Source organism: Rhinolophus ferrumequinum, chromosome 24 (assembly GCF_004115265.2).
Source record: "Rhinolophus ferrumequinum isolate MPI-CBG mRhiFer1 chromosome 24, mRhiFer1_v1.p, whole genome shotgun sequence".
In the NCBI taxonomy this organism is placed as follows: Eukaryota; Metazoa; Chordata; class Mammalia; order Chiroptera; family Rhinolophidae; genus Rhinolophus; species Rhinolophus ferrumequinum.
In genome coordinates this window covers 4,883,586-4,895,609 of record NC_046307.1, presented here as the reverse complement: position 1 = coordinate 4,895,609, position 12,024 = coordinate 4,883,586, and the positions used below count along the sequence as shown (strand labels likewise).

At 50.8% G+C, this 12,024-nt stretch overlaps 1 protein-coding gene across 1 annotated transcript in view; it reads right to left on the bottom strand.

The window, feature by feature from the left end:
* Positions 1-12,024, bottom strand: part of PHYKPL (5-phosphohydroxy-L-lysine phospho-lyase) — a 26,581-nt gene extending 14,557 nt beyond the window's left edge. Inside the window, exons 1-8 of the mRNA XM_033095921.1 lie at positions 11,913-12,024; positions 10,906-11,024; positions 9,788-9,947; positions 6,777-6,851; positions 6,173-6,260; positions 5,976-6,092; positions 4,513-4,595; positions 4,015-4,240 (exon numbers count right to left, since the gene is read on the bottom strand). Of these exons, the coding sequence (XP_032951812.1) occupies positions 4,015-4,240; positions 4,513-4,595; positions 5,976-6,092; positions 6,173-6,260; positions 6,777-6,851; positions 9,788-9,947; positions 10,906-11,024; positions 11,913-11,971 (927 nt within the window). The 5' untranslated portion in view covers positions 11,972-12,024. The remainder of the gene's footprint in view (positions 1-4,014; positions 4,241-4,512; positions 4,596-5,975; positions 6,093-6,172; positions 6,261-6,776; positions 6,852-9,787; positions 9,948-10,905; positions 11,025-11,912) is intronic.

Sequence of the window (12,024 nt, the reverse complement as noted above, 5' to 3'; positions counted from 1 at the left end):
AGCCATGTTCATGGTTTAGAAGACTTAATATTGTTAAAACTTACCAAATTGATCTACAGATTCAAGGCAGTCCCTATTAAAATCCAAGCTGCCTTTTGTAAAAATTGACAAGTTGATTCTGAAAATTTAAATGCAAAGGACTCAGAATAGCCAAAACAATGTTCAAAAAGAAGAACAAAGACTGCAAGACTCACATTCCCTGATTTCAAAACATACTACAAAGTATAACAGTCTAGACTGTATGCAACTGACAGAAGGATAGCTATACAGCTCAAAGGAGTAAAACTGAGAGTCCAGAAATAAACCCATACAACCCACACGTTAATGGTAAATTGATTCTTGACAAGGGTGCCAAGATCATTTGGTGGGATAAGAATAGTCTTTTCAGCAAATGGTGTTGGGACAACTGGATACCTACATGCAAGTCAAGTTACCCCCCAGCTCATGCCACATGCAAAATATTAGCTCAAAATGGATCAAAGACCTAAATGTAAGAGCTAAAACTATAAAACTCTTAGAAGAAAACAGGTGTAAATCTTTATGACCTTTGATTAGACACGGTTTGTTACATGTGACTTTAGAGCACAAGCAACCAAAGAGAAAATAAATTGGCTTAATCAAAATTAAAAACTTTGTGCTTCAAAGGACACTACCAAGAAAGTGAAAAGACAACTCAGGTATGGGAGAACATATTTACAAATTATATGTCTGATAAGGATCAAGTATCTAGGATATATAAAAAACTCTAATAACTCAACAAAAAAAGACAAGTAGACCAATTAAAAAATGGGTAAAGGATGTGAGTGGACCTTTTCCAAAGAATGAAAAAAGATACACTTATATGGTCAATAAGCACATGGAAAGATACTCAACATCAGGGAAATACAAATCACAATGAGATCCATTTCACACCCACTAGGATGGCTCAACATCACTAATCATCTGAGAAATCCAAGTCAAAACCATAATGAGATACCACCTCACACCTGTTAGAATGGCTATTACCAAAAGACAAAAAATAACAAGTGTTGGAGAGGATGTGGAGAAAAGGGAACACCCATGGCCTGTGGGTGGGAATATAACTTGGTGTAGCCACTATGGAAAACAGTATGGAGGTTCCTCAGAAAATTAAAAATGGAATTATCACATGACCCAGCAATCCCACTTCTGGGTATTTATATGAAGGACATAAGAACACTATCTCAAAGAGGTATCAGCAAACCATGTTCACTGCAGCATTATTTATAATAGCCAAGATATGGAAGCAATGTAAGTGTCCATTGATGGATGAAATGGATAAAGAACTTTTGGGTGTGTGTGAGTGTGTGTGTGTGTGTGAGTGTGTGTGTGTGTGTGTGTCTGTATCTCCTCAGGATCTGGATCACATTTTTGAGAATTTCTGCAATAATGGAATCATATGTATTAAAATTTGTGGACTACAAAGTAAAAGTTGTGCTTTGAGGGAAAGTTATAGGCTTAAATATTTATATTAATAGAGAAAACAGTTAAGTATCCATCTTAAGAAATTAGAAAAGAACAGAACCCCAAAGAAAGCAAACAAAAGAGAGGATTCAAAGAAACAATATTGTAAATGAAAAGGGAACATAATGATAAAGATTAAAAATATATTAAGAAAGTATTAATAATAACCATAGATCAATAATTTTGAACACTCAGATGAAAGAAACATTCCTAGGAAAATAAAACTCACCAGAACTAACCCAAGAAATATAAAGCTTCAAGAGTCCCATATAACTAAAGTCTTACCTATATGTGCCTGTGTCTTTGTCTGTGTATATACATATATATACATACATACACAAATGCACATATACACACACATACATGTATACATAGACACACAAAACTCCCACAAATAAATAAGAAAGGCACTGGTAACAATAAAAAAAAATGGGCAAAAGGAAAAACAGGCATTTCACAGAAGACGAAACTCACAGCCAATAAACATATAGAGATGCTTCACATAACTTGAAATCAGGAATGGCATTATCAAGACTATTCCAATTTACCCCCCATTTGGTTAAATGGTGTTGAAGAAGATGGAGACCTACAGAATCTCTTATACCTGTTGGTGGGTGTTAACTGTGACCTACTTTGGAAAACAGATGTTATTGTCTCTTAAAATGGAGGTGAACAAAGCCCCAGAAATTCCACTCTTAGGTGTATTCCTAAGAAAAATTCTTGCACATGTACAACAGGGACTTGTAAAAATGGTTCATAGCAGCACTGTCCATAATGGCAAAAACCATGGAACAACTGCAAAGCACATCAACAGGAACGGACAAATAAACAGTGGTATGTTTACACAACGGGGTATCATACAGCAGTCAAAACGAACTTCAGGGACAAGCAATGTGGTGACTCTTAGTGACTCTTAGGAGGACAAAACAAATTCCCAAAGACTACATATAGCATGACACACTTCTTATAATATTCAAAAACAGCTGGAATAACTAATGAACATGGGATTCAGAGTGATGGCTCCTTGGGCTGGGGGTAGGCAAGGACTGGGAACAACCATATGGACAGATGCAGGTTACTGTCAAGGTCCTAACTTTTATTTGGGACGATGGCTTCTTAGATGCTTGGATCATTAATGAAAGTAACTGATTAAAAAGGGGCTCTGGGGGCGGCTGGATAGCTCAGTTGGTTAGAGCGCGGTGCTCTTAACAACAAGGTTTCCGGTTCGATCCCCACATGGGCCACTGTGAACTGCGCCCTCCACATCTAGATTGAAACAACTATTTGACTTGGAGCTGATGGGTCCTGGAAAAACACAGTTCAATAATAAAAGTAAAAAAAAAAAAAATATGCTACGCAGGCACAGATGATGAGTCTTTCATGAACAAGGGATGACATTATGTGCACTTCAAACAAGACAAAGAGACGACACCAGGTTCCTGCCGCTTTGGGTTGTTTTTTTCCCTAACACAACACACTCCTTCCTCCTCACCGCCTACACCTGCACGAAGCCTCCCCTGCTTGCCCCGCACCTCTCTGTCCTCCCACCCGCATCCCCTGTGCATGGCGGGCCCTGTGAACACCCTATTTCCATTAAAGCCTTCCCCGTGCCACTGTGAGCAGGCGTCTACGAGCCGTCTCCCCCCAGCTGTGAACTTGTGTAGGACAGAGGCTCACCTGGGCAGAGTGACAGTGCTGAGAGCCCCAGCCCTCGCCCTTAACGACCTTCTCTGCCAAATCCCGACTATCTTGCCAAAGCTTGACATGTTTCAGGCCCCAATTCAAACCGACTTTTTGGGGGAAGTAAAGTGAGTTCTTCCTCCTCTCAACCCTGGGCCTCCCAGTTCTTCCCTGGGCCCGGTTGGGGCCTCCTCCTCTCCTGCCTGGACCAGTGGCCTACTCCAGTCCTTTCTCCACACTGATTGCCAGAGGTCCTTCTAGAGTGTATTCCAGATCCCGTCTCTCCCCGCTTAAACCTTCCCATGGCTCCTCACTGGCCTCAGGATCAGTGCAGCCTCCTCGGCGCTTTACGAGGAGGCCCCTGGTGACCATGCTCCCCTTTGCTCACCATACAGCTGTCCTCTTAGTGCCATCGAACAGGCTTCTCCTGCAACCCAAGGACCCACTTCACTTAGGGAAAGCTCTTGACCCTGCAGCCCAAGGTCAGGGATCCCGCCCTCCTCCAGCGTGAACTCTAATCCTAGACCATGCACCAGTGACAGCTCCTCATGCGCCTTAATCTGCTGTTAGCACAGGGCCTTGCACACAGGAGGCAGCTTCTGCTGGAAGGGCAAGAGGGCCTCCTATACTCTTGCTATATGTTTTACAAGCATGATCTCCTGTGACAGCTTTTGGATTGATACTAAGTTTTAAAGGTTTTGTGTTTTTTTTTTCCCCTTCTGACCCAGTGTAACGCCCTGACGGCATCTTGTCTTTGGTGGCACAGTGCCAGGCCGGTGCCTTTGCTCGTGAAGGATAAGCGGGCTGTCTGGGGAACCCACGGTGCTACCTAGACCCCACGCCTTCACTCACCGTGTTGAAGTACTCGACGCCGGTGGCTTCAAATGCCCTCGCTACAGCTTGGGTAGTGGCCACGCAGGCTACAGGGTGGCCATTGCCAATGGACTTGCCCATGGTGACAATGTCGGGGACAAAGTCTTTCCCTTGCAGCTGGAAGGCCCAGAAGTGCTTGCCTACTCGGCCAAAGCCCACTTGAATCTCGTCTGCGACAAAGACCCCTCCGGCCTTGCGGATGTGCCTGCAGCAGAGGACAGACTGCTGATGGGAGGCGGTGGTGAGAGGGATTAGAGCAGGAGCTGGCAGGTCGTGGTCTTTGGACTCTGAAGCCTGGCTCTGCCAACGGAAAGGTGGGGGCCTTCGGCAAATGGCTGGCCTTCTAGGGGCCACTATTTCTTCAGGGGCTTTGAAAAATCTGGCAAACAGGCAAGGCTGAAGTTGGAATTTGGAACAAATGTCGGGAAACCCTATTACAGCTTGGTCTCCCTGGGGCAGCCCGACCCACCTACTCACTCTGCCACTTTCGGGAAGTAGCCAGCAGGGGGGATGACCTGCCCTCCCACACTGGGCAGAGACTCAGCGAAGAACGCAGCAATCTGTGGGTGAGACAGGATGTCAAGTACACACCGGTGTAGTGCTGAGCAGCACCTAAGAGTCCTGCTAATGCTGGCTCCACGCAGGACGAGTTACCGTCATCGCTGCATCTCCCACTCGGGCTCCACATCGCCTCTGAGGGGCTGTGACTGTTTTCTCTCAGGCCTCAGAGCAACTCTTATGACCTGGATGCCTCCAGACCCCTGGACTCAGCATGCTGCAGATGACATCCACTTTCTCCGCCGTGACCCCGTTCCTTCACTGCCCCCAGGTGCTGCCTCCCATCCCTGACCCAGCCCATCCATCCATCGGCACAGCCTGACTCCCGTGTACCACCTCTGCAGCCACTCCTTCCCACCCCCCTGGACATTCCTGTCTCCCCGCAGATCTGCCCATTTCTGCCTTGGCCTCCTGCGGTGCCTTTGAACTGGATGCCTCTTCCAGTGCACCCTCCCTGATGACCAGAGTGATGCCTCAATCCAGACACTGAGCTTGTGGCTCTTATTTAAAACCCTTCCATGACCCCTTTTGTTTACAGCAATGATTTCCAAACTCTGCTTTCCCTTGGTGCTGCTTCAGAGGCTGCTGGCGTGAGGGAAAAGCCAATGGGGTGTAAAACCGCTCCCCCACCCCTGCTGCCACCAGAGCAATCTCTTTTCTGGCTTTAAATAAGTGGGTGCAGACCACTCAAACGCATAGGCCAGGCTTCCCGGATCTGGCCTCATAACCTGCCTGTCTTCACCATATATCCTGTGTTCGGCTGTCACTCCTTCAGTGAGGCCTGCCAGAGAGCTGCTGTTCTTCTGGGGTATGACACGCCTATCCTGCCACTGCCCTACCCTCGTCCGCTACACTGGCCTGGGTGGGGGCCCCCAGTGCTCACTTGCCCTCAGGCTGGCCCCTTTCAAGTGCAGCCCTGGTCTTATTACACTCCCTCTTACAACCCTTCAAAGGTGCGCAGGGCCTCCAGGCCCTCAGCACGGCACCTGTGGGCCTCTGCAGGCTCATTCCTGCCTGCTCAGCCTGGCCCCACACTCACACGCATCCTCACGTCCACGCAGGCTGCCCCTCTGTTCAGGATGCCTTCCTTCTTCTGCTCCATACCTCACCTGAGTGGCTAAGTCCTACTCACATTATGCTACTAAAATCAGGCAGCACCGCCTCCAAGGACCCTTCCCCACACCCACACCAGTCCAGCCTGGGCCCTGGGACTCCTGTAACTCCCAGGACACATCTCTCCCTAAGCTCTGCTGAGCACTTACCCGCTCCCCCCACCACATTCCCAGGTTCCGAGTCTTAGCGTTCCAAGTCTCTAGCACAGGCTGGCAACAGAGGGAGTGACGTTACAGTTTGCTGGACTGGACCCGTGCGGATGTGGTTACCTTCCTGCCCTGCTCCTGGGCGCTGCTGAGCATGCGTTTCACCTCGCTGGCATATGCCTCAGCTGGATTGGGGTGGTCCTCCCGGTAGGGGCCACGGTAGGTGTCTGGGAGAGGTGCCTGTGTGTGTGGAATGACAGCGCTGTGTCACCCAGGCTGGGAGTGGGCACCGACCTGGGGCCCCCTTGGGCTGTGCATACCACATGGACCCATTCCTTCTGGCCATCTAGGTCCCGGAACTTGTAGGGGCTGATGTCAATCAGGGAGCTCAAGTGACCATGATAAGCACTGCGGAGGAAAAGGGAGGGTGGGCTCAGGCCCAGGTGGCACGCGTGCCTGGCCTGGACTTGACAACTGTCTACCCACCTCTGGAGACACACAGGGAACACCATGCTTTCTGACACAGCTCCCGGGGTCCTCCGGCTGGGAACACTTCGTACAAGGCCGCTTACTGGCTATGTGATGGTGGCTAATCGGGCTCTGTAAAGTGGGGGCTTCTCCTCAGTGTTGCAGTGAACCTGAAATGTGTTCCGGCTCTAACCCTGCGCCTGCGCCTTGGACAGCAGATACTCAATACGTGGGAGTTGCTGTTGGAACAGTTTTAATACCTCAAATGTGGGACCCATGCTCACCCCTCACAAAGCTTTTTCTGCTCCCCAGAAGCGACCTGAGGAAAGAGCCCCTGGTGTGTGTGGGGGTGTCTGTATCCATGGCCCCTCATCCCTCCTGCCCAAGGGACCCAAAGACACAGCCTCGCTGATCTTCGGTAAGCGGCAGGCCCAGGCGTCTGGGAAGAGCACTTACTGGTCTAAGACTGCCACGTCCCAGTGTCCTGTGTACTGGCGGGCCAGCCTCAGGGCTAGGTCATTGGCTTCTGACCTACAATAGAAAAGGGAGGCACCGCTCAGACCACTGTCCAAGGGCTTTTCCTCCTGGAGACCTGCTCTCTACAGAGAAATCCAAGGGAAGGCGGAGCCCTGCGAGCAGCCGTGAAGATTCAGGACAGGGTTTGTTAGTCATTTGGTAAAAATTTATCAAATGCCTTCTAGTACTAAGAGCTGGGGGCAAAAATAGAAGGTACAGCAGAACTTCCTGGAGCTTATATTCTAGTATGTACCATGAAAGCCAAAAAAAAACAATGATCATTTTGATAAGTGCCCCAAGAGAACCAGATGGAGTTCTACTTTAGATAAAGGGTCCTGTGGGCTGAATTGTGTCCTGCAAAATTCATATGTTGAAGCCCTAACCCCCAGTACCTCAGAATGTGATGTATTTGGAGACAGAGCCTTTAAAGAGGTGATTAGTTAACATGAGAATGTCAGGATAGGCCCTCATGTAACCTGAGTGATGAACTTATAAGATGGGAGATCTGGACACAGAGATACCAGGGGCTCATGTGCACAGAGGAAAGACCATATGAAGAGAACAAGAAGGTAGCCTTCTGCAAACCAAGGAGAGAGACCTCAAAGAAGCCAATCCTGCTGACACCTTGATCTTAGATCTGGCCTCCAGAACTGTGAAAAAAATCAATGTCTGTTGTTTAAGCCTCCCAGTCTGTGCTATTTTGTTATGGCAGCCCGAGGTCAGACGGGGTCAGCGAAGGACACGTTGAGGAGGCAACACCTGCACTGAGTCCTCAGGGGGAAGTTTCCGGGCACAGCAAGCAGCACGTGCAAAGGCCCTGTGAAGGAAAAGAGCTTGGTGTGCTCAGGAACCGAGAGAGGCCAAGGGAGGCCAGGGGCAGTGTGGGAGAGGAAGTGGGGACACACGCATGGCCATGTTCACAGGCCCTTGGAAGGAGCCAGGAGTTTCTTCTCAGTGCCATGCAAAGCTACTGAGTTTTAATCAGAGAAAAGCATGACTCAGCCTCCATTTGAGAAGGAAGTCTCTGGCTGTGTGTGTCTAATAGAGTAGAAGGGAATTAAAGTGGACGTGAGGGGATGAAGAAGGAAGATAGGCAGGTAAGAGGAGGTGGCTGGAGACAGGTGAGGTGGGCCTGATGCAGGACTGGGCGGAGGGTTTCTGGTTTGAGCAGAGATGCAGATGGTGCTGCCAGTTACAAGGCGAGACAAGGTGGGGGATGACCTCCTGGGACACTCTGGGGCAGGTGCCTAGGGATGTGAAGGAGAGCCAGGGCCATGCTCCCACACCAGGTGTTGGCAGAGGACAATCAGCTCTTGACTGCCTTTTGGACACGTGAAGTTGGATATGTTCAAGAAGTCCAGCGGGCAGTTAGAACCATAAGGCTGGAACACATGGGAAGCATCTGGGCTTGAGACACATTTTGGGAGTCACCAGCACGTGGATATGTAATACCAGGGGAATAAATGAGATGATGGAGAGGAGAGGGCTCAGAGAGGACCAGCTCCGAAGAACAGAGGAGGAACTGGCAAAGCAGACAGAGGAGGAGAAGCTGGCAAAAAACTAGGGGTGCACAGTATCCTGGAAGCAAGACCAGAGCACTTCCAGAAGAGTGGAAACTCTGTCAAAACCTCTGAGACAGGGTTAGACAAAGACAGCAGAGAGACCACTGGATATGGCAACATGGAAGTCACTGGAATCCAGCAGAGTAAATCGGGTGAAGTAATGTCCCTTGCTCCACTGCAAGGAGGCTCCCCACTGCTGGACCCAACTCCCTGCTCTGCCCAGAGAGGTTTCAGTTGTGGCTTCCACCCATACGTGGATGACCCTGGGCAAGCTAGTTCCTCTTTTTGAACTGCTGTTTCCTTATCTATAAAACGAACATGTACCTTCCACTTCCTATAAGTTATTGCAGGAACTGCTGACTGTACTACATAAACGGCAATGATAATGGAAATAATAGTTATGATCATCTAAATGCCATGACCTACGATTTGTTGGAATGTTCTCTTCTGGGAAGCTGGGCTGGTTCTGTGCACACCATCACCTGCCATTTCTGTCTCCACTGCCACTCCTCAGCTGCTACCACCTGTCACCTGGCCCCTGAAATGGTGCTTAATGGCGTCCATTCTTGCTCTCCTCTAGCCCTGATGACATCACTTACCTGATTACACCCTTCTGATGGCTTCCCAATGTTCTTAGGATACAAACAGATTCTGCACTTGGCTGATAAGGCCCTGGATGATGGGCTCTGCTTCCCTCCCCAGTGTTTGTTCGCACCCTCTCCCCTCCATCTCTGGCTGCCTTTTAGTTCCTCAGGGGTGCCGGGGTACCATGACCTTTCCTGCTGTAGGGCCTTTGCACAGGCTGTGCTGTGTGGTGACCAACCTTGATAAGAACACTTACGACACAGTGGGCTGCACCCTTCCTTCCTCCTGTCTACTTATCTCCTAGTCAGCTCTTAGGCCAATATCACTTCTTCAGGGAAGCCTTCCCTGACCATCTCAGAGCAGGCCAGGTCCCTCCACTGCTTCTATGCCTCATTATACCCTGTACTTTTCCACCAGACAATGACCCTTCTTTGTAATTTTTTCTTTGAAGAATCACTTGATGTTTCTGTTCTGTACTGAGCAAGCCACAGAAAGGGATTTTGGCTGTAGCCCCCCCACTGTGCCTGTGCATTCCTAAGGCAGTAATAAAGGAACACATCACCTCTCTAAACCCCAACAAGCACCCTGGTAGGGAGGTAATGGCATTCCTTACTAAGAGACCAGGACACTGGGTCCGACAGAGTAAGCATCAGGGCCTACGCCTGGGAAGTCCAGGCACCAGCGCAGTGAGGGCTACCTCTCCTCCAGTCCACACTCAGTTGGCTACACCACACCACACACACGAGAGCATCTCCCTTTGTTGTCATCTTACTCTCTTGCCAGTGCCGCCTACAGTACACTCACCCAGAATTCAGGAAGTAAAACACACAGAGCTTCTCCGGCAGGGTCTCAGACAGCCTCTGCGCGTAATCCACGATGTTGTCGTGCAGGTATCGGCTGTTGGTGTTGAGCACCTGGTTCTGTTCGTGTGCTGCTTGGACCACTAAAGGGTGGCAGTGCCCAACTGGAAGAGGGCCACCTCCATCACATAGCCGGCTCTGCTCAGCCAACCCCACCACACCTCCCCAAGCCCCAATCTGTAAACCCGGCCAGAGGGAGAGGTGGAGAAGAAAGAGAGGAGTCTGAAGAGATGAGAGTTCTGGAAAGGGAGACCTAGAAAGGTCTCGAAAGACCTCTAAAGACCTGAGACTCTGGCAGAAGAAAAAGTTCTCTGGCAGAAATCCTATCTAGAAACCCATCTTTGGTGGGGGGTAGTTTGGGGTATGGATGGGGGTGGGGGTGTCTGTCAGCAGGCTTGATCTCACCAGTCAGTGGGGGCTGGAGGTAATGATTGCCAGTAGCCAGAGGTTATGCTAACAGCGGACATGTACTGGGAGCACAACTGGTGCCAGGCACACTCAAAGCAAATTACATGAATTAACTCACTTAATCCTGCAAAACCCCCTGAGGTGGGTACCTGTTAATATGTTTATTTTGCAGATGAGCAAACTGAGGCACAGAGAATTAAGTAACTTGCCCAAGATTACCAAGTTAGTAAATAAAGGATAGGGGTATGAACCCAGGCAGTCTGGGAGCAGAATCCCTGCTTTTAGCCTCTGCTTTATTAGCCTCCAAGGTCCTGCTGAGTCACACACTGGCTTTCCATCCCCTCTGTCGGCTCCATCTGGATAACTGAATTCCTACTTTAGTTGTCTCGCCCAGGACGTGAGATGGTCACTGGGGCTGAAGCCTTGCCATGGCCAGGTCCCTGCTGCGTTGCGGGTCATGGTTGGGCCGACAACTGCTCTCTGAGAGTGGAACTCGATCCAGAGACCTGGCTCTGATTCCTGCCGGGTTTGGCACAGATCCTGCCTGGAGACTTCTATCGCTACACCAGAGACTGCACCTCTCAGTCACCCTCCGACCCAGTTCACAGCCTTGCCCTGCTCTCCTGCCCTGCCAGCCTGAGGGAGGGTACTGACCGTGCGCCACATTGTTGATGCAGTCAATGTATTCTGCCCCCTGTTCATCATACAGGTATTGCCCTCGGCCCCGGACAATCTTAATAGGATCCTCAGGAAAAAAGAGTCTGCAGGACGAGCTGTGGGGAAAAGCAAGGAGTGGACAGCCATGTCTGAAGACCAGAAGGGAGATGTCCAACCGTCACAGGCCTCCCCCACCCCTTCTAGTTTCTGGAAAGGACAAAAGCTTGAAGGGCACCATTTTGCTTCCCTGCCTCCAGTTCCCCCACTCCATAGGTGGCTGACTGGAAAGGAGGAAAAGGAGCGGATAACCGGTTGCTAATACTTCAGTCATTTGAAGGCTACGTGGCCTCATTCATTTCCGCATGTGCCCACATCAGTCCCTTGAATCCCGGGAAAAGGTGGCCAGACCCAGGGAGGCTCTCTACGGCAGTGTTTCTTTGCTCGGATGGGTGGAAAGGAGGACACCCCATTAGGTGGCTGGCGGGCGGCCCTCAATGATTCTTACTAGCCAAGTGACTCTGCTACCTTGCTAGCTGCCAACCCCAAGGCGGCCTCACGCCCCATGTCCCACCAAGAGACCCTCGCACAAGTGTAGGTTGGACGTTCTCTAAGGCTGCTTGTGAAACAACTCCCCACCTCCACCCTCCGTCTGAACTTCAGTCCTCCCTGGGTCACTCTCAGGCCGGATCCAGGTCCTGGGCCGGGCCGCCCCTGGGCGCGGTTCTCCCAGATGCCAGGCAAAGGCCTTCTCCGGGAGCAAACGCTGCCGAAAACCCGGCAGCGGCTGCGGGTGGGCTCGCCTCCTGAGCCTCAGGGCGGGCCGAGGGGACCGCCGGGGAGGGCGCAGTGGGGAAAGCCACCGCCCGAAAGGGCTGCGAAAGGCCGAGCCTGGGAGACCAAGAAAGCTAAGGCCGGGGGAGGCCAGGCGGCGCTGTGGTCGGCGGGCTCTGCGCCCGACGTGCGTGCGTCGTGCGTGCGCGCCGCCCGCGCTGCCGTCTCGGTACCTGAGCAGCCGCTGCCTCCCAGCCAGCGTCGCGGCCTTCCCGCGCTGCTCCGCAGCCATGACGTCTGGCGGCTGTCCGCGGAGACCAGCGCGAGTGGCGCCACGGCCCCGCC